Source organism: Pleurodeles waltl, chromosome 5 (genome assembly GCF_031143425.1).
Source record: "Pleurodeles waltl isolate 20211129_DDA chromosome 5, aPleWal1.hap1.20221129, whole genome shotgun sequence".
NCBI classification, from domain to species: Eukaryota; Metazoa; Chordata; class Amphibia; order Caudata; family Salamandridae; genus Pleurodeles; species Pleurodeles waltl.
Genome location: NC_090444.1, coordinates 537,000,558 through 537,023,538, shown reverse-complemented (window position 1 = coordinate 537,023,538; position 22,981 = coordinate 537,000,558). Strand labels below are relative to the sequence as shown.

Here is a 22,981-nt window from a genome sequence, read left to right as displayed (position 1 = left end):
TCACAATCTGGTAACATGCTATTTCCTTTGTAAGAACAGTGACTATCTACATTTCATACTATAGGATCGAAACATATTCTGTAGCTTCTCAACATTATCAACAAAGCTCTACGTTGTGGCAGTCCTCCATCATGCTGTAGTCATATAAATGGAGCAAGACATTTCATACTATAGGATCAAAACGTATTCTGTAGCTTCTCAACATATCAACAAAGCTCTACGTTGTGGCAGTCCTCCATCATGCTGTAGTCATATAAATGGAGCAAGACATTTCATTGGGTATTTAATTTGCTAATTATTCTGACTAAAGTTGTACTTATTCCCTCACACGCTTGCATTATTCTTGTGTTTTTTTTAATTCAATAACAGTATTCACATTAGACTTAATAAACAAGATACTTACATTCGGTGTAGGAAAGTGCCCTCTTTCTCGGCAGGGTTACCCCCATTTTCTGCCTGTTGTCAGTATGTTTGATTGTGTCTACTAGGTTTCTGCTAACCAGGTACCCAGTGTATTGGACATAGGTCACTACTTATGTCCAGCTACAAACTGGTAACTCCGACCCTGGGCATGTTTGGTATAAAACATGTCAGAATCATACCCCAATACTGTTGTAAGTATTAGAAAGTATGATTCCATGCACTCTGGAGGCTCTTTAGAGGACACCCAGCATTGTTACCACCAGTCTTACAGGTTTTTCTGGCTAGCCCAGGCGCCCACCCCTCAGATAGGTTTCTGCCCTCCTGCTGCTTGATCTGATCAAACACAGGAAGGCAGAACAAAGGATTTCCTTTGGGAGAGGGAGGTAACACCCTCTATGTTTGGAAATAGGTGTGACTGGCTTGGGAGGGGTAGCATCCCCAAGCCACTGGCTTGCTTTGAAGGACACATTTGATGCCCTCCATGCATAAACCAGTTCACACTGGTTCAGGGACTCCGAGTCCCTGCTCTGGCGTGAAACTGGACAATAGAAAGGGGACTCCCCTGTCCATCACCACCCCAGGGGTGGTGCCCAGAGCTCCTCCAGAGGGTCCCTGGGTTCTGTCATCCTGTTTTTAAGGTTGTCAGGGAACTCTGGGAGCATCTGAGTGGCCAGGACAGGCAGGTGATGTTAGAGATCCCTCCTGATAGGTCCTTACCTTGTTAGGTGACCAATCCCCCTTTCAGGGCTATTTAGGGTATCTCTCTTGGGTGGGTCCTCAGATTTGGTTTGCAAGATTCCAGCACAACTCTTCTGCAACCTCTGCCTCAACTTCTGGCCCGAGGACCGCGAATGGAACCTCCATGACCTGACAAGCTGCTTCAAAGAAGAAAGGACTCTTCAGCAACATTGTTTCCAGGGCCAGCTTTGCAACATTTCCCTCGCCGTGCATCCTCAGAAGAAGGCAACTCTTCAGCTGCACAAGAAGAAGAAGTAATCTCCCTTGGAGTGAAGGAGTCACTCCCCTGCAACCGCAGGCATCTATGACAAGCGACAACCGGCTGGGTGGATCCCCTCTCCTGCTGAGCTGTGTGGATCCTGCATCACGGGCGGTGGTCCAGAGTAGCCCTCTTGGTCCTCTCTGCCAGCTGTCCAACTTTTGTAGAGATAAGCCTTTGCCTTCCCACACAGGACAGTACACCCTTGCACCACGTCTCTTGCAGCTGCAAAGGCTTGTTTGCATCTCCTCCAAGGGATCTTCAGGCAATGTATAGCTCCAGCCCCCACCACTCCCTCCTGCAAAGCACAGCCTCTTTTGTGGTTCTCCTGCGGCGTGAGATCCACTTTTGTAGTGCTGCGTGGGCTCCTTCTGCGACCCCTGTGTCCTCGTCCTGTGGGGCTACTGTGGGTGCTGCCTCTGCTCCTCTGGACTCTCTGCAATGCTGAGGGCCCGCTATGACTCCCCCTCCTGGGTTGAGTCCTCCTTGGCCTTGCTGGTCCCCGGCAGCACCTCTTTTCCACTAACTGTGAGTTTGCGTTTGCCAAAGCTAGCTGGTGGAAATCCTGCACCGACATCCGTCTGCAATCTTCCTTCCGGCATGGGACATCTTTGTCATCCATCTGGAACTCTTCTCCGGCTCCTGGGCTGCAGTGATGATCTGTTCTTCAGTACCGTCGATCAACTCTTGCATCCACAGCTCTAATACTCCCAGGTCCCCTCTACACATTTTACTTACGTAGGTGGGGGTACCATGTTCGCATTCAATTTTTTTAGTATATGGTTCATGCCCCCCTGCCTTCCGCCCCCCCCCAGGTTACTATTGGTTATTACTGTTTGCACTGTTTTCTAAGCTTTTCTATGCCTAATTTGGGTTGCTAGCGTATATATTTAGTAAGGGTGGGTCACCGGTCTAGTATTTTGTGGCCTTTATTTTTGTACAAATTAGGGTTTTCTTTCATGTGTGTAAGTGCTCTGTGACTACAGTGGTATTGCATGAGCTTTACATGTCTCCTAGATAAGCCTTGGCTGCTCATCCACAGCTACCTCTGGAGAGCCTGGCTTCTAGACACTGCCTACACTTCACTAAGAGGGGATACCTGCTATAAGTTGTAAGTAACGTAGGTACCCACCACACACCAGGTCAGCTTCCTACATTCGGTAACACATTATCTGGTAGAAACAATATCAAGCTGCAGATTCCTTACCTTTGAATTTCCCAGGATCTGACTGGATCCTGAAGATTTTTGTGTGAGCAATACCCCTGCACGCCATCCGATGGCTTTGTTCGATTCCACTTGTCATCGTCATTGGCGCCACAAGTGACGTTGGAGTCACCTTTATAGGTGCAACCCAGGCGTGCGGACGTCAGTTACCTTTCACAACTTTCCACACCAGGAGCACAGAACCATGAAGTGCACTGACATTTGTGTGCCCAAATTAGGGCCCTGAAAGGGATTGTCCCTATCCCTAGAAATCTGTCCTCAGAGCGGGGAGGCATAGGTGGGTCTGTAAGGAATCTACAGATAGATATTGTCCCTCGGATAATGCGTTACTGAAGGTAAGTAACTTGTTCATCTTATACAGACTTCTCGTTGCAGATTCCTTATCTCTGAGTAGATATCCAAGCAATACCATTCCGGTGGTGGGCGGACAAATTTACCTAGACTAAAAAGTACTGCATACCGAACTGGTGAAATACTCGTCTCTGCGGACCTGACTGTACAGGTCGTAGTGTTTGGCAAACATGTGCAAGGACGCCCATGCTGCTGCCTAACAGATGTCCAGAACTGGGACTCCACCTGTCAACACTGTAGGTGCAGCCTTTCCTATTGTAGAATGGGCTCTTAAGCCCTCCGGAAGCTGTTTCCTGGCCAGAGAGTAGCAGATCTTTATAATGAGAATGACCCAGCGTGAAATGGTTTGCTTCTGACCTTTTTTAGTCCTGACATAGCCCACGAAGAATTGGTCTTCAACCTGAAACTCTTTCATGCAGTCAAGGTAGAACGACAATGTTTTTTTGGGTCCAGACAGTGGAAGCTACCTGCATGGAACCTGATGTTGCCCCATCTGGCCCTACAGGGCCGAAAGGGGCGCTGGTGCAGTCAGTCTGCTCAAAGACGAGGTGCATGGCCTTGACAAAGTCCCTTACCCGAGACAGGGGTCACTTCGGCTCCCAGAAACGGAGGGAGGCTCGAAGTCAGACCGGATAATGGCTTTGTAGAAACTTGCCTGGAACGTCAATGTTCCTAAGTCGACGCATCTGCCGATGGAAGAGGAGAGGTCGAAGCACGCTTCGACGTCTTGTGCCTCTTTCCCATATGTCTTGATGACCTAGAGTGGGACGAATAGGGCTTGGGACTCCTGGAGTGGTCCTGCGACCTTCTCCATAATCAAGAAGGTGGCCTCTGAGGAGTCATGCTAAGTGGCATCGACTGCCGGGCTGCAAGCAGCTTTAGGGACCTCTCCTGCAAATCCTTCGGTGCCACGGCCCCATGGTCCGAGCATGACTTGGCATCGTAGTCACCCACGGCACCACAAACAGACCAAATGCGGGTTTGTTACTGACATGACGCGACACACCACACTAGAAGACATCCTCAACACACTTTGAAAAAATAGCAGACAAAAAGTCAAAACCTGTCAAAAATAGACAGAGGGGTAGCTCTTTCTTGGATCAGCGCTAACTGGTGCGGAAAGAAAAGAACTCACAACATCACTTCCCGCACCAACGAAGCCACACAGAACCGAACTCAGCCACTCCATGGCACACAGTGGTATTGCTCCCGAAAAAATCTTTTGGATCCAGTTTGTTGCCTGGGAATTTCAAAGGTAAGAAAATCTGCAGCTAGAAGTCTCTATCAGATACATGGTTTAGGCTATGCTCGCAGGCTAGTGAAGCATATTAGTTCCCACTTCTTCTGAGATCTAGGAGTATATATGCAAAGCAGATATAATGTACTTTTAAGCTTCAATTCCTCCATTTGTGTTTGAAAATGCTTTTGAGTGCTGTTGCCAAGCAGCTTACTGATAATATCAATAATCTACGGCGTACATAAGTGAGCATTATTAAGGACAAGTAGAGTGAGTTTTGTTTTCTATATCCTTTGTTATTCAAAAGCAAAGGTCCTGAAAAAGATCAGCTGCTCAGGACCTAAAATCTAGGTCGACATGTGGAATGAACCTGGTCTGGCTGAATCTTCCCTTTTTCCCCCACACTCACAATGCTAGTTTCATAAGGGCTGTTAAGTATGCCAATTTTTGTAGTCTCTAATATATGAAATCATCACTAAATATTATAATGTACAATAAAACAGTGAAGTGATATGTTGAATTTATATCACGTTTAGTAAACCACTGACACAAAGAAAAGACCTCATTTTATCAAGGATGTTAGAAAGGACAATGTGAGCTGATAACAGCTTTAATGAAAAATTATATTGACCTAGAACAGTAACATTACTGATATGCAGGACGTTTCCTAGACCAGCAAATTCTCAGCCAGTTGATAATTTTAGCTGTAATGTGTCTAGATATGAACAAAATCTCCATATAAAATGAAGTAGGTTTGTTAATGAGGTATTTGGTAGAGAATTCAGTTTCCGTCTAATCAATGTGTAATAGTGTTTGTCTGCTCCTACAATCCTTTCAATATAAAGATAAGGACATGAACTGCAACAAAAAATATGACCCTGAATTTAAAAAGAACAGAAAAAAACCTACCAGTTGGTAACTTAATATTTCAGACCTACACTGACATCTCCTATCTTCAGGTATCTTTTACTGAGGTGGGTATAGTTATGAAAACTTGAACATGGTCTACCAGTGATACGATGTGATTTAAGCATTACTTCAGCAGCACACACACCTTCACTTTGAAACTTCCTGTGCTAGTCTTCTGAAACTTAAACTAGTCTACGTTAATGTTCAATCTTATAAAGTAATGGGATAACACAAGTGTACAGACCGTACATTTCTGGCTATAGAATTTAAACGCTACACAAGATGCAAATGTCATAAAGAAGTCCAGTATTTTCTTCTAAAACAAATAATCACCTAATAAACATCACAGGTTTTTACAAGCTTCTGTAACAATGTACAAACAAGAAGTCATTCTTAGAAAACACACTTGGAATATACCTTATTAGAAGATGAGGTTTTTAATTCCTGATCATCCGAATTTTGTTTCATGGGCTTATTCCTTGGCTCTTTCTTCATGGACATAAGTTTATCACGCTTCTGTTTTAGATATTCAGCTCGTTTTCTCAGTTGTTCCTTTTCAACATGAGTTAAAGACTGAAATTATTTAAATAAAAATGGGTAAATTACACTTAACTGTATTTTCCTATGCCCAAACCCTGTGTTATTTCTGACTCTCACCATTTTGAATCTCAAATCTATTCCCTATGTTGGCAGAAAACATGCTCTGCAATTTATAAGTATTTTAGCCTCTAATCTGTTTTGATAAAAATCAGATAAAGACATGAAGTATGATTAGCTACCAATAATTATCAGTCACCCTTCTGGCCTCCTCCTTTAGAACTGAATATGGGTCTACTATTTTATTTAGACTTTCATTCATTTTTAGGTCGAGTGCACAAGCTTTGACCTGTTGTAAGTATTGTGGGCTTTTAACCACACCCACTGCATGCCCATCACTTTCACTTGTTCGTAGGCTTGCCTTTCAAAAATCCTTTATCATCATTGGTAAATGCTTTACATTTGTCCCTCCTTGGGGAGGTTTTGTTACCGCCTTGCAGACTGCCCCTATTACATGGATAATTGCACAGCTACCGATATGCTCGCCTGTGAGCAAACTTCTTTTTCTTTTTGTGTCTCTCCTCTGCGCTCAAGCTCAAGGCGGCCATGGTGCTTTGAATCAGCTCGCTTACGTCAACTGTTTTACTTTTCATTTCAATTTATGTGACAAGAAAAGTTCAGTTAGGAATTTACAATGCCAATAGCTCTGACTCGAGTAAATGTGAGACCCATTGCATTGCAAATGCTTGTTCTGTTTTGTATCACACCACATATCGCCTCTCAGGCTAATTTGTAGTACTACATTGTCTGGTGCACATGGTCATTAAGTCTAAGTCAGCTGAGCGAGTAAACAAAATATTGTATAACCTAAAACAGTTCTGGAAAAGGCCTCAGCAGAATAGTCTGGTGAGACCCTACGTTAAGGCTCAGGTGCCAACTCTCTTCTTGGAAGGGTTTGCCATTTGGTGGCATATTGGCTTTCAGAAAACAGTACGAAGACTCCTTGGGATGAACTGCATTTACCATCTTCTTGATGGCAAGGAGTCTGAATAAGGCCATTAGGCAGCACCCCTTAATACCCCAGAGCTGATGCCACAGAATATTAACCGTTTTACATCAGTGTTTGTTCTGCAGGAACTTGGCTTACATGAACATGCTGGCTTTGTTCAACTACAGATGTCGGAGACGCATGAAATGAAGAAGTTGAGGTATGCAGTGGTTTGTCAGTGTCAGTTGGTCATTTTGGTAGTATAACAGTGATGTTCTAAGCTAGAACAGGTATGGGGCCATCCTGCACAACTATCTATAGATTATGTGGTCTTTTATCCCTCATTGTGTCTCTCACTACTGTTCCACCATCCTGGGCGTCACTGCATCCCTTTTTCACTACTGCTGAATCCCCACCATGCTCAACCTCAACATTCTCCATCTGTTTCCTAGGAGTCTTTACTAAACTCTTTTCCTCTCCACAAATTCCCCCTCTCTTATGGTGACTCTCATACATCATGGATTTCTAATTCAGAATCTCACTTCCTCATATGGCTATCCCCACTTGTTATTTATGTGAGTGCCCTAGTTTTAAATTTGACTGACGTCAGTCCTGTCACAAAGGCATCCATCTAGTCAAACTTTGTAGAAAGCAACCGTTATTTGGTTAGCTGGCAATATCTGTGATTCTCCTTCCCGTTGCTTATAAACGATATGAGGAGTGTTTTAACCAGTGTCAATTTAGACACACCCTATTTTAAGAAATACTGGAGTGGAAAACCTAATGCAGGATGTAGATTCACATGCTGTACATATTCCTGCCACCTGGTGTTAGACTTGGATGTGTACAACTTGTTTTTCGTTGAAGAAGTCTTTCGAGTCACAAGGTATAGTGACTTCTCTGTTGACTGGTAATGCGCATGGGTATTGGCTCCCTTGTTAGATTGTTTTCCTGCACGGTGGTTGAGGATGGAGATGGGACACAGAAATTACAGATGACCATAAAAGTGAATGTTGAAAAGAAAAGTAAAGCATAGCATCTGCTACAACCGAAGGCTTCCGCGGAGGCGGGGCACATGTGAATCTACAGCACTATATGATAGGAACAGGTGCTTACAGGGTAACATTTTCAGTTTGTGACATGTGTAGCTGTAGATATACATGCTGTGCACTGACTGTAAATAAGTTATCCTTAAGCAATAGTTTGCCAGAAGATGTTGCAGAGGATTGAAAAGGTGTACAGAGTACAGCCTGTCCCACTTGAGCTTATTGATGTGCCAATATATCCACATCGGATTGTTTAGTGAACGTGTGTTGATTGGACCATGTAGATGCCTCACAGATATCAGTCAGTGAGATGATACCCAGGAAGATCATGGAGGCTGTATTCTTGCATTTAGAATGAGGCCTGAGGAGAGCAGAGAGCTGTTTTTTGGCCTTGCAGTAGCAGGTCTGAATGCACTTGTCTAGCCAGTGACTCATCCCTGCTTTTGAAATGGCACTACCTTTGTGTGGTTTAGTGTAGGTGACAAACAACTGGTGCCATCTGCAAAATTATTTTGTCCTGTCAATGTATTAAATCAGGGGCATCTAGTGTGTGAAGGGTTCTCTCTGCTACTGAGTCCAGGTGTGGGAAAAACACCATGAGTTCAACTGTCTGGCTGAGGTGAAAAGGAGTACCCACATTGGGAAGAAACTTTGGGTTAATTATTACCTTGTCAGCGTGAATCTTGAAATAGGGTTCTTCCAGCTTGAGGGGAACTCAAAACGGGGTCCCATGAGCCTAGTGAGGACAAAGTGAGACTCCAAGATGGGGCTGCGAGTAATATGGGGGGATAACTCTCTTAAGCCCTTCCATAAAGGCTTTAATGACTGGGTCTCTGAATAGCTAAAAGTGTTCCCTGTTCTGGAGGTATGCTGCCACTGCATCCAAATGTAAACAAATAGATATGTAAGCCAGGCCTGAACGCTGGAAGTGATACAGGTAACAAACAAAATGTTGCACTGTTGGGTTTAGAGGATCAATGTGTTTAGGTAGGCAGTAGTGGATGAATCTTTTCCAAATGGCCACATAACAGGCTCAGGTAGTGGGACGGAGAGCTGCCTTGAGGATAGGCATACATTCAGAGGGCAAACTGAGGTAACAAAACTCGAAGACCTCAGGTGCCAGATCGCTATATTGAGCTGCTCGTGGTTGGGGTGCCCGACTGTGCCCTGGTGCTGAGTAAGAAGATCTGGCCAGTTGGGAAGCTTTTCGTGAGGGACTACAGAAAATTCTAGAAGGGCTGTGAATCATGGTTGTCTGGACCATGAGGAAGCCATTAGGATGAGGGTGAAGAAGGTTGTCTTAGCCTCCAGACCACATACAGAAGAAGAGGGAAAGATGGAAAAGTGTAGACAAATACCCCCAACTAGGTGATTCATATTGCATTGCTGATGGATTATGGGTGCCGAAACCTGGAGGCAAAGCTTGGGTATTTGGTGTTTTCAGTGGTTAAAAACAGCTCTACGCCATGCTACATATGGAAGCAGGACTTGGGGATAAAGTTCCCCCATTCTGCTCAGCAAGTCTGCAAAGTTGTTGTACTCTCCCAGAAGGTACACTGCTAGCAGATGTATCCTGTGGTGGATTGCCAAATGTTCTGAGCTAACACAAAGAGCTAGGAAGAACGTGTTCCACCTTGTTTTCAAAGTTAATACATGACAGTCATGTTGTCCATTTTGACCAGGATTGTTTAGTGATGTACGTAATAGAAGAAAGCTTTGAGAGTCAGTTAGATTGGCAGTAATTCCAGCTGATGTGGAAGGTCTGCTTAAGGTGCGTCCACGTGCTCTTTATGGTTATATACTGCAACTGTGCACCCCCCCACCCCATGTGAGAGGCATCTGTGGTGACAGTCACTTCGTGAACCAGGTCTTGAAAGAGCTTGACATGCAACAGGTTGTTGTTGTATCACTATTGCAGAGAGTGATGAGCGTTGGCCCAAATCAACAGTAGATCCTCCCAGAGACACCCCTGCTGAAGACCTGCCCTGACTCTCTCTCAAGGGTCGAGTCACTAGGACATTGCTGGTCCTCAAAAACCTACACTCTTCTTTGCAACAACTATTTGCGTTTGCCAAGGCTTGTTGGTGGGCCTGCTGGCCACTGACCCTCCTGCAAACTGGCGACTGACGTGGGACAGCTCATGTGTGACTCCAAGCATCTCCTGTATCCCCCTGGACTCCACAGCTGGATTTCTTCCTTCACCGTCCTGTAGGAATTTCACCTCCAAGAGGGTGGACATTGCCTACCTGCAGCGCCTGGATATCTCTGGGTGGTCTGGACACCGCCTTCTTCTTTTTCAGGTTCTTCTCGTCTGGAATCCATCTTTGGGTTCCACTGGCCTGGTCCAAGGGGCGCAACAGCAGCTGGACAACTGAGGCTTCCATGGACTCCATCGAGGGCTTCTAACACCAATGCACCCCTAAGCACCTGGACGTCTTGTTAATAGGTTCTCTGGATTCTGGGTATGCACAGGTGGGGGCACTCTCCACCCTTCTTTGTGCCAACTGATTTCTTCGGGGTCCACTGGGAAGGGTTCTGAATCCATACAAATCCAACCGACGGTCCTATGTTAGCCTATGGGGCAGCCGGCTCAAGAACAATAATAATGCACCCGGGCGCCTGTGGGATTTCTAGTAGCCCTGGGATTCTAACATACTTACCTTGGTTGGGCACCTCCATTCTTATACCACTTTCTTAGTTATGGTTTCGCCCACCCAATAGAGCCCCATGTATTTATATGCTTTTCCTGCTCGTTGCTAAGTGTATATTTTGTGTATAGATATCTCCAAGTGGAGATATACCAATGTTAGTATAGGCTTAGTGCTGTAAGAAAGAATACTTTAATTTTGCAACACCTGGTGTGAACAGTTACTGACTATTGTGGTATTGCAAGTGCTTTACACTCCTCCTGGATACACTTTAGCTGCTCACCACAGCTACACCTAGAGAGCATTTGCTATCTGGACACCTAAACATTATCACTGAGGGTTGCCTGGACTCAGTAGAGGGTGCCAAACTATAGGTGTACAACATAAACTGAGCCAGCCTCCTACATTTGTGGCCTAACGTTACCCTCAGAAAACACCTGAGGGCAGGCAGGATGGTAATATGATAATATGCATTCTGTAAGTCCATCACTACCAACCAGTCTTGTAGGTCAATGACAGACAAGACCTGACCCAACATGAGCATCTTGAACTTCTCTTTCTTGAGTAAGAGATTCATGGTCCAAAGGTCTAGAATAGGGTGAAGACTCTTGGTCTTTTTAGGTATAAGAAAGTAGTAGGAATAACAACCACTGTCTACGTCGGCTGTTGGGACCATTTCTATGTCTTGCAGATCCAAATTAGGAGGGCTTTGAGGCTGCAGCTGCCGGGGGCTGGGTGACAGAAGACTTCTGGCCTGCAGACACTCTAGGTCTGAAGGAACCGGGCCCATGTCCTTGCATAGTCTGGTTTGGTTGTGTGGGATAGTGGCTGGCATAGGGCTGTCGCAGTACTATGCCCCTTCCGTAGCCATGAAAGAGGCAGAAGGCAAATGGTGCAGGAGGGATCGCAGAGAGGCCGAAGGACATGGCTGTAGCCCGAGATTCCTGGAAGCGTTCCAGTTCCAGTCTGCCTTCTTGCCAAACAAGCAAGTGCCATTGAAGGGCATGGCTATCAAGTTTGCTTGGGCATCCCCCCCAAAAAACAGATGTCCTAAGTCAGATGTGGCGCCACATCTGACTGAGGACATCTGTTTTTTGGGAGGTTCTCCAAGCAAACTTGACGGCCATGCCCTTTGATGGCACTTGCTTGTTTGGCAAGAAGGCACCTGTTGACGCCGTTGTCTCCGGAATCGGCATTGTGCATCGCCGTTCCGGCTCATCGGGAATCAGAATGGGGCTGGAGCTGCCGGTGGGTGCCGAGAGCATCAGTGTCAGGACTGGGGCCAGAGAAGGTCGCCTGGGCACGACCTGCACCGGTTCAGATCCAGAATCAGATCAATGAGACCCTACTAGAGCCGAGGCTGAAGCTGCCGGAGTGGAACCGGATGGGGCCTCTGCCTTTGCGGACCCCAAAGGCAAACCAGAGAGGTCGGCCCACTCAACTATGTGGCGCATGGCCTCGTAAAACTCTGTGATCTGAGCGGGTTCGATCTGACTCCCAGAAACGGGGGGAGGTGAAGAGTCGAACTGAACAACAGCTCCGCAGAACTGTGCCGGGAGCACCGATGTTCCCTGCTCGCCTCGTCGCCCGACTGACTAGGTGAAGTTGAAGTCCTCTTGGACTACTTCTTCTTCTTCTTCTTCTTGTGCCTCTTCCCCGAGTGTCCAGAGGACCTCAAATGGGACGAAGAGGAGCTGGGCTCCTGGAGCAGTCCTGCAACCTCCTTGTCGACCGGGACCGAGATCTCCTAGGAGTTGTGCATGCCAGTGTTTTAGACAGCTGCGCCACAAGCAGATTTAGGGGGTCATTCTGACCCCGGCGGTAATTACCGCCATGGCGGAGGTCGGCAGTAGCACCGCCAACAGGCTGGCGGTGCACCGCTGGGCATTCTGACCGCGGCGGTTCAGCTGCGGCCAGAAACGGAAAGTCGGCGGTGTACCGCCGACTTCCCGCTGCCCTTGAGAATCCTCCATGGCGGCGGAGCGCGCTCCGCCGCCATGGGGATTCTGACACCCCCTACCGCCATCCGGTTCCTGGCGGTTCTCCCGCCAGGAACAGGATGGCGGTAGGGGGTGCCGCGGGGCCCCTGGGGGCCCCTGCAGTGCCCATGCCAATGGCATGGGCACTGCAGGGGCCCCCGTAAGAGGGCCCCACGAAGAATTTCAGTGTCTGCTTTGCATACACTGAAATTCGCGACGGGTGCAACTGCACCCGTCGCACCTTCCCACTCCGCCGGCTCCATTCTGAGCCGGCGTCCTCGTGGGAAGGGTGTTTCCCGCTGGGCTGGCGGGCGGACTTTCGGCGGTCGCCCGCCGGCCCAGTGGGAAAGCCAGAATGACCGCCGCGGTCTTTTGACCGCGGAGCGGTCTTTCGGCGGGAACCGCTTGGCGGGCGGTGACCGCCGTCCGCCGCGGTCAGAATCACCCCCTTAGTGACTAATCCCTCAAAGCCTTTGGTGCCCTGGCCCAGCAGTCTGAGCACGACTTGGAGTCGTGGTCGTGCTCAAGGCACTAGACGCAAATGAGATGGGGGTTCGTAACCAACATGGCGTGGTGAGAGGCTCCACCCGGTTTGAACTCAGCCTTTCCTGATGATATTCCTCAACACACTCACAGAAAAACTTGACAAAATATCGAAAAAAGACCTGTCAGAAAGTGACAGAGGGGTGGGCTCTCTTCAGATCTCTGCCAACTGGCGCAGGAAGAAAAGAACTGGCGCCCACGGTCCTGGGTGGCGCCTATATAGGTGACTGCGACATAATTTCTGGCACCAACTACACCAGGCAGAGCCGAATGGAGCCACTTGACGGTGCACGCAAGGGGTATTGCGCAAGCAAAAGTTTCCGGATTAAGCCGGACACCTGGGAAAATCAAAGGTAGGGAATCTGCAGCTAGAAGTCTCTATCAGATGCTTTAGTTTTAAACTGTTAGCCTGACTTTGCCATTTAAAGCAGTGACATAGCCAAGCTTCCCTCTGCAATTGTGTAAGTCACCCCTAAGGCAGGGCTACAGAGCCCAAGGCAGAGTGCAGCATATTTCATGGGCAGGGCATGTAGTTTACATGTTCTTACAGTAAAAACGAAAAAATGTCTCTTTTTACTGTGGAAAAACTCAGTTGCCCCATTGTGGAGTACAGAGTTACGTTTGATCCATTAGCTGTGATAACTTTAGAGCAGTGTGAAAAATACTCCAAGGTACCAAACAACACATTACATTAAGCCCGATTGGATTCTCATGTTGAAATTAATGTAACATAGCCATGTGAACCTTTTGTAAATTAGCCACTTTGTTGCCTTCAACGCTCTTGTGCTTCTGTACTGTATCTGTGCCTGAGACAGCTTTCTGCCCCACTGGGGAGATGTGCCAACGAAACCCCAGGAAAAGAAACAACAGATACATATGAGGGTAAAAGGTCTTATCTCTCTCTGGTAGGGAGTCACACGGGTGTTGGCCCAAAAGGCGAGCTTCAAAGGTGAACCTGCATCCGACAAACAAATAGGAAACACTTGGGAGAGGGGCTGCCCTATTGTTAAGGTAGAATGGCTGGCACTCAGGAAGGACTTCTGCCAGGACCAAGAGGACTTTGAGGGACAGGACCACCTCAGAGAGCCCATGGACCAAAGAGTAGCCGCAGGAAGACCCTCATCGACCACATCACATTTAGAGCATCTTCAGCACCCTATATTCCTTGTGTAAGAGGCTAGCTTGGTTTATGGTGTACACCTAGGGTGTGGCACCCTATACTGAGTCCAGGCAATGCTTAGTGATAGTGTTTAGGTGTCCAGGTAGCTCTCTATGGGTAGCTGAGGCAAGCAGCGGCAGCTCATCCAGGAGGAATCTAAAGCACTTGCAATACCACAGTAGTCAGAAAGTTACTCCCAAACAAGAAAAAAGCCACACAAGTGTTGCAAAAATAAAGGATTCTTTATTACAGTACTAACTACTAGACTAGTATTGGTATATCTCCCTTTGGAGATATCTACACATAATATGCACACAAAATAACAAGCAGAAATAGCATAAAATGTACAGGGCCCCATGGGTGGGGTATGGGCAAACCATATAATTAGTAAGTGGAATGTAAAATAGTTTGTGAAACCAACCAAGGTAAGTTGGGTAGTTATCTAGGGGCTGGAGAATAATGAAAACACCAGAGGTAAGTACAGCAAGTGACCTCAGCTACTGGGTGCAATGTGGTTACCTACCCGGTCATCACACTGGCTAACACAGGGAAGTCGCAATTGTAATTTGTGAGTTTCAGGACCCTTCTGAGTGGACCCTAAGGAAACCCAAAGACAGGAGGAAGGTTGGAGAGTGTCCCCACCCAAGGATACCCAGATGACACAAGTACCTACACCACCTGGACCTGGATGCATAGGGATGAAAGGACATTGAAAACCGTAAATGAAGTCAATGGAGGCCTTGGTTGTCCAGCTGCTGTAGTGACCCGTGAACCAGGCTGGTGGAACCCAAGGACAGATTCTGGAAGCAGAAGACCTTAAAAGGAAGGGGACAGAGTCCAGCACCCTCGAAGGTGCCCCGGTGGTGCAGGTGTCAATGCCCACCCTCCTAGAGGTGAAGTTCCTGCAGGATGGTGATGGAAGAAGTCCAGCTGCGGGGTCCAGGAGTTGCAGAAGATCACAGGAGTCATCTATAAGCTGTCCCACATAGTTTGCCGGATTGCAGGAGGGTCAGTGACCAGCATGGCCACCAACAGGCACTGGCAAATGCAACCAGGAGCTGAAGATTGATTTGCAAATCATTGGGGACCAGCAAGGTCCAGGAGCCTCTACCTTTGAGGGGGAGCCAGGACTGGCCCTCAGTAAACAGGGAGGCCAGCATAAGTCATCAGAGTCCCCACGAGTGAGCCACAGATGATGGACACAGGGAGTCACAAGGAGGCCTCAGCAGCACAACAAAACAGGAGCTGCAGAACGGAGATTGATCTTCGAGTTGCAAAGTGCTGGGGCTTCTCAGTGCCTGAAGATCTCTTAGAGGGAGAACCAACAAGCCTTGGCAAGAGCAACAGTCGCAGTGCACAGGGGTGCTGTTACAGTGGCTGCAGCGGGGACTCACAGTCTCCCAATTGGATCAGAAGACAGGAGGGACCTGAAGAGGGCCACAGAACCACCACCTGTGAGCAGAGCCTTCACGGTGCCTGTGGGACAGCAGGATCCACCATCCAATCGTCGTTGCCTTGAAGTGCCTGCAGATGTAGGGGCAAGACTCCTTCCCCCCAAGGGAGATTCCTTCAAACTTCCAGGTGCACACACTGTCCGTGTGACCCTGGAGGATGCACAGCCTTGGATGTTGCAGTATTCTTGCAGGATTCAGAGAAACAATGTTGCATGAAGCCTTCCCACCAGAAGCAGACTTGTTTAGGTTCCAACACAGATCAGCAGCGGTTCCAGAGGCCAGGAGCAGATGATGTCTTGCTGAGGGTTCCTTGCAGAGTCTTGCTCAAAGAATCCGAGGACCACCCTTGGGGGGGGGGGGGAGGGAGGGGGAGAGTCCTTAAGTAACCCTAAAAGATGGTTGGTCACTCTCTGAAGTGTCCCACCTATCAGATGGGGACAGGGACGTCAAACTACCTGGCCTAACCAGTCAGATGCTCCCAGGGACCTCTGCCTACTTTGTTTCCAAGATGGCAGATTCAACCGGCCACCTGGCAGAGCTCTGTGCACCTTACTAGAGGAGGAACTAGACACAGGTAGTCACTCCCCTGTCCTTTGTGTGGTTTTGCGCCAGAACGGGAACCAGGGGTTCCTGGACTAGTGCAAACTGGATAATGCAAGGAGGGCACCAAACTTGCCCTTCAAAGTAGTCTGGTGGCACTCAGCAGCCACCCCACCCCAGGCCATAAACACCTAATACAAAGGGGGAGGTGGTCACAGGAAATCCTTTGTTCTGCCTTCTGCTGCTCGAGTCCGGCTCACCAACAGGAGGGCAGGATAGTGTCTGGGGTCGGCAACACCGTGGGTTAGCAGCCAGACCCCCCATAAGGCTGCACAAGCAGAACTGGGGAATCCTCTAAGGAACCCCCAGAGTACAGCAGATCATGCAACTAACACTGGAATCTGTGTAGTTGCAGGATTCCAACATGTCTGATACCAAACATGCCTAGGTTCGGAGAAGCCACTGTGAAGTTGGACCACTTGTGTTGACTAGTGACCACTACATACCTTAAGATGGCTTCCCCACACTTACAAAGACCAGGGAATGAAGTCTAGAGTTTGCAGTGGTACCCTGCTCATGCAAGTGTACCTTCACACTTAGGGACATGCACCCTGTCCTTGGGCTGAAGGTCCTACTAGAGGGGTGACTTATAGTGTCTAAGTGCAATGACCAGGATATAAGGTAAGCCTTATATTGGTGGTGAAAGGGTGCATGCACCATTTCGCGTAGGCTGCAATGTCAGGCCTGCATACACAATTTGCATGGGCTCCAATGGGTGGCACAATACATGCTGCAGCCACTGGGAGACCCCATGTGTACCAATGACCTGGGTACCTAAGTACCATATACTAGGAACTTACATGGGTGCACCAGTATGCCAATTGTGGGGGGATAAAGATTACCAGTATCCAAACTTAGAGGCGAGAGCACAGGCACTGGGCTCCAGGTCAGCAGGATCCCAGTCCACTACAGTCTAAACACACTGCACCATGCAAAAAGTGGGGGTTAACTATGTCAGAAAAATGCTACTTCCCTACACCTTGCATAAGGACCACACCATAGAAACCTAGAGGAAGGGGATAAAAGTACCTGGAACTCACTGAAGACTACTTCTACCTTTGATGTAACTGGTTCTATGGACCTTGCAGGTCCCAAGCACTGGCTCCCTGCCAGAGTTCCTTGTTTAAAGTAACTCTAAGTAACTGCACTGACACTTGATCAAAGTTTTCTCAGGAAATGTTTTATTGAATTTGCCAATGCTTGTTCACGGTCAAGTGCATATTTTCTATACCTTTTAAATTCTATATATCCGGAACACCACAGTGGATCTTTTTCACTTTGGTGTCTAAAAATAAATAAAAATACAGTCCATTTTTATAATTTGGTGTAGGATTTCTTGAGTGTCTTATTTTTTCTGCATTTGTTTTGGTGCAGATTAAATGCTTTACACTTTTTCTAATGTGTAAGCCTTGCTGCTCAAAGCCACAGCTACTCAGGGCTGAGGTAGAGGGTAACAGAAGAAACCTACTGTCCTAAAGGGGTTTATAAGTGTATTACACAGCAAAGTCTTACAACCACACCATATAATACACCCCATGTCTTCAAAGGGAATCTTATGGGTCCGTAGGAGCTAGGGGACTATCCTCCCCATAGGAGAATGTAGGGGCTCCTTTGGTGAGGATGGCGGAGGTGGCCTGTGTGCTGGAGAGGGAATAAGGAGTTTAGGTCAAGTGGGTACCTAGGGTGGAGAAGTGGGATATAGAGGAGGATGAGAGGAAAGGAGGAGGAGGAAAGCAAGGGCATAGGGCTAGTTTTTGGGAGGTGGTTGTGGCTTGGGAGGTGGTTTTAAAAATAAGCTCCTCTTCAAAGATAAGCTTTTGTTTTCTGCACCTTCAATGGTGGTTTGGCAGTAATCTTGGCTGTTCGCAGGTGGATCAATAGTCTCTTCTGCCTACTGTCCATCTCCGCCTGGAGGCTCTGGAGAATGGGAGCATCAAGATCCTCGGAGGCTGCTAAGGAATGTGTGTTGGCTGTTTCAGCATTGTCTGGACACTGAATTTTGGTTTGGCTCCAAAGAACCCGTCCCTACCGACGCAAGAAACCGGAAGGTGTTGAGGGCATTGACACTGCCAAAGAAGGCTGGATCTTATGCAGCTGTATCAGTGCAGTGACGGGAGTCGGCATCAGTTCTGAAGTCTTGTGTGGATGCTGGGCATGGGTGAGATGCAGTGGGTGCCCGGAAGGCTGGTAGTGTGCTTGATGCCCAACCCCTTGACTGAAAGAGGTCGACCAGTTGTTTTTGGTGGTGGGATACAGTACTCACGATCAACATCTTTGAATGTTGGGCCAGTGGAGAAGGCTGATCTTTGGCATCGGAGTCCGATGGAGAACATGACCCCAGACTGAAAACAACTCGTTGATCTGCTCAGGTGGAGGCATCTGTTTCCCCTTCAACATCCCTTCCAAAGATATCAGAGGTATCCGCACCTTGCCGCTGCACCATCTGGCGCCAGGCAAGGCGTTGATTGTGCCAGGACTTGAGGGTCTTCTTGGACCAGAACGTAAGGCAGGCGAGGAAGGAGGTCTCTTCATGCTCCGATGACAAGCATAGGTTTTTAGATCAGATGGTGTTCTTGCAACAAGCACTTGTGGACAGTACTGGAAGGGGGTCTTCCTCATTACGGTCTGCTCATTGTCGAGGAGGGTGACTGAGAAGAAGGCCCAAAACTAAGAATTGATGATATCGCGGGTACAAATAGAGAACCAGAACGAAGTTGAAAAGACTGCAGAGAATGCAATTGTTTAGTGCCAACGGGGGTGGAAGCATTGGAATTCCCCGACGAGGAATGCCAAGTGGTGTCTCGGAGACTCAGAGACACACGTCCGAACCCGGTGGCGGAAGAAATACCCATGCACATACCAGTCGGAGGGTAGTCACTATACATGGTGACTTGAAAGGCTTCATTGAAGAAAAACAAGTTGTACAAGTCTGAGCCCGACACTAGATGACAGGAGTATGTGAGGCATATGTATTCTAAAGGTACAAGTGCAATGCACAAATAAATACAGTGGTGTAAAAAGAAAACATTAAAAATACCCAAATACATGTCATGAGAGAGGCGGAGGAAGATACTTACATTTGGTAACACTATCTGGAATAGACTCTAGCAACACATTCCTTACCTTAGAATTATCAGCAACTGGCAGACTGGATCTAGAATTTTTTTCATGAGCTGTACTCCTGCGCGCTAGTAGGTGGCATAATTCAGCTCTGCATGGCAACATCTGTGTCATCTGCACCATGATGTGCGCAGTGCCTATATAGGCACCACCCTAGCGCTATGTCATCAGTTTCTTTTTGTGACTTTCCAGTCCGGATGCGTCCTTGGATCCAAGGGGCCTGACTAGCGCCAAGGGTGAACCCGCCTGCAGAAGACCAGTAAGAGCCGCTTCCTAGCCATTGAGGCCCGAAGGCCCTCCAGCAGTGACAGACCGTCCAAATATGAGGCACATGGCCTCCTAAAATTCACAGCTCCTGGAAACTCTGGGAGCGTGGAGATAACACAGGGGCAAGGTCAACTGTGGGGCTAGGCTTCGAATGCCAAAACTCCCTCCTCTCGCCAGATGACTTCAACGGAATGTGATGACAAATGCTTAGAGTGGCTCCATGATCCTCGAACACTCCTCGTGACCAGGATTCAGATCATTGTAGCGTAGCATGTCAAGCGCCAAGGAGCTTCAGACGGAACCTTGAAGTCCTTAGGGTACACTGCATGGCAATCAACACAGATCTTGGTGTCATTGTTGTGCTAGAAGCACCAGAGGCAGAAGAGGTGTGGGTCCGTCACTGACATTTGCTGATGACAGATGCCACAGAGCTTAAAAATAGCATTCCTTTTGGACATCCCTGCCACACTAGGAGACAATATCTCAAAAATCTGCGACACTAGGTCGAAAAAAGGTTAGTCAAAAAGTGATCTACACTGACTGGCGCAGAAAGAAAAGAACTGACATCAGCATGCTGGGGTGGCGCCTACATAGGCACCTTGCACGTCACTTCCAGTGTGGATGAAGCAGACGACACCACATCGAACCAAATGGCACCACCTACTGACATGCAGAGGTACTGCTCACAAGAGAATTTCAGGATCCTGTTTGAGGACTGGGGATAATTCTAAGGTAAAGAATCTGAGGCTAGAAGTCTCTATCAGGCAAGATGCTTTTGTCAAACATTACAACAGGTGAGGTGTGAATTAATTGGAGTTTGTCACTTCCACTAATTTCCATCACATAGCTCAAGAGATTATTTTTAACTAGGCCCTCTCATTGTTATATCCTGGGTTTACTGTTGTTGATGAGTTGCATCCCTCAAGCAAAAACGGTTGTAAAGTCTAGGTTGCTCTAGCAAATAAATTAACTTTTTTTTTAACTGATTGTTTTTTAAGGTGCCATAGAGAAGGTATTCATAACTTAAGGCATGAGTGTTATTTTCTTCAGTAGGACCATATATGAGGGAAACCCCACAATACATTTGATGTGGTTTACACCTTCATGTTGTTGGATGGATATTACAAAGTCTTGCTGACTAAAAGATTTATTGCTTTAGAGAATGGCCAGGTGAAGGTGCAAACTGGGATGAAGCAAACTGGGAGTGTGGGCCAAACTGGGAGCTTACTGAATCTTAGTAGATTGGAAGAGTTTTATGAGATAACAAGTAGGGTGTCAACTGGGGTAGGGCACAATGGGGCAGTGTACTGGGCTGTGGGAAACTGGGAAGGTACTGGGGTGGAGCAAACTGGGGATGGACAGGGATGGAGAAAGTTGTGATTACTGGGGGAAGAGATGTAATCTTGTGACTAAGCTGTAGACCTTGGAACCTAGGCTCTAATCCATTCTTCTGCACTCAACCCAAAAATTGTGCGATTCAGGGAAAATTATTTTATTTCAATGTGCATCAAATTGTAAATATGCGTATTCTAATGCAAGTATATAAAAAAACAAAAGTACAGTCTGTGTTGTACAGTCCTGTCTCAAATTAAAGTTGCCATGTCACTTCATTATAAACCCAGTCCACTACAGATGCCAGCTTCTATCTACAGCACTTCATGTTTGAAATACCCCTGCTACAATAAAAACTTTGTTGGAGTCACGTCCAATATCATATAAGCTAAAACCAGAAGATGATTAAATAAAAATGTTTTGAAAATGCGAGGCAGGGATAAGTTCACTGAACCTAAGAGAGGAATTAAAAAAAAAATCTTTAGATTTTAATTGGACAAAGGTTCGCCTCTAACCAGCTTGCAATCTTCATTTGAATGTGGAAAATTTCTTAAGATTGAAAATGGTGAAAGTCAAAAGTAAAATGTAAATGACTTGAATACACATTTTATTACTTTAGTTAGGAAACAATTTAGGATATGAGTTTAATAAATCTCATTTGTAATAACAGTTACTTACCTGCAACTATATATCTTTTGAGCCATGGGCTGTAAACATGTAACCCATATCCAAAACTCCAAACTTTAAAAAAAGTGTCTGTGACAGGTTTTCAGTTTTACTCATGAAAACATTTGTGAATTCTATAAATTAATAAATCTGCATCTAGGCAGAACTTTTGAACGCCTACTGGTGAGTGGTGTACTATATTACAGTTGCAGTTTCTTGGATCTAACCCGTCAACAGGGCTATTAAAGTGTAGCTGGTCAAAAAGGCAGAAAAGGGAAAACAAAATAGAGATTTCTTTAAATCAAAGATCACGGTGTACAAGGAGGCAAAAAGAGATGTGAAAAGCGACTCATGCAATAAAGAGGAATTGAGAAAAGGTAAGAGAATGTTATCTAGTTTAATCGCTGCCCAGCAAGCTGAGTTGGCCCAAATCTCTGCATACACTGAAACAGCACTAAAGGGGGTGGAGGCAAAACAGAAAGCCTTTCTGTAGGAAGCTGGCTCTATACATAATATACCAAAAAAAAGGTATAGTGTGCACAGAGTCAAGTGGATCCCCAGAGGCTAAGGTAGATAACACTAATGCTATCTTTTGTGGTAGTGTGGTAGAGCAGTTAAGCTTATCAGAGGGTAATGCTAAGCATTTGTTGTACTCACACAGTCAAGAAATGAGGCAAACACTCAATGACTAACTCCAGGCCAATGTTTTATGCATCAAAAAATATACTTAGCTACTTTTTTTCTAGAACCAAAAGAACGAGTTACTTACCTTCGGTAACGACTTTTCTGGTGGATACATTAGCTACCTGTGGATTCCTCACCTAATAAATACTCCCACTGCGCCAGCATTCAACGGAAATCTTCTTCCTAGCTTCTGCACGTCGACGAGGACGTCACATTTGCCCACGCGACGCCGTCTGATATCATACAGACAATAAGAGGTCCTCGCCGACGTGCCGACGTCAGTACCAAAATTTTTTACGTGCCTGAGAACAATAATCCAATGATATGAAAGACAATAGCAATATTTCATGACATTGTAAACAACACATCATTGCGAGAAGATGGACCACTAATTTAATAAAATTCTTTTTTATTTTATTTTTTTATTTTTAAAACAAGTAAATAAATATATAAACTAAATATATATATATATATATATAGATATATACAAATGCACATATATACATAATCTACACCAATCCTCAAAACCAAGAGGAGCACACTCAAGAATTACTTGGTTAGACCAAACAGGCAACGGGGGAGGCGGGTGGGACCGTGAGGAATCCACAGGTAGCTAATGTATCCACCAGAAAAGTCGTTACAGAAGGTAAGTAACTCGTTCTTCTGATGGATACAACTACCTGTGGATTCCTCCCCTAATGAATAGAGTCCCAAAGCAGTACCGCGCTTGGTGGTGGGTGCCTGAATGGTCAAACCAAGAAATCCTGCAGCACTGACCGTGCACAATGGCCGTCCCTTCTGACCTCAGAGTCCAAG

At 46.6% G+C, this 22,981-nt stretch overlaps 1 protein-coding gene across 2 annotated transcripts in view; it reads right to left on the bottom strand.

Moving 5' to 3' along the window:
• Positions 1 to 22,981, bottom strand: part of CFAP36 (cilia and flagella associated protein 36) — a 381,823-nt gene that overhangs the window by 81,030 nt on the left and 277,812 nt on the right. The window contains exon 9 of one of the 2 annotated variants that reach the window (XM_069234356.1): positions 5,560 to 5,694. In XM_069234356.1, the coding sequence (XP_069090457.1) occupies positions 5,560 to 5,694 (135 nt within the window). Of the gene's footprint in view, positions 1 to 5,559; positions 5,716 to 22,981 lie in introns of both variants that reach the window. The other variant, XM_069234355.1, reaches the window with a different exon arrangement.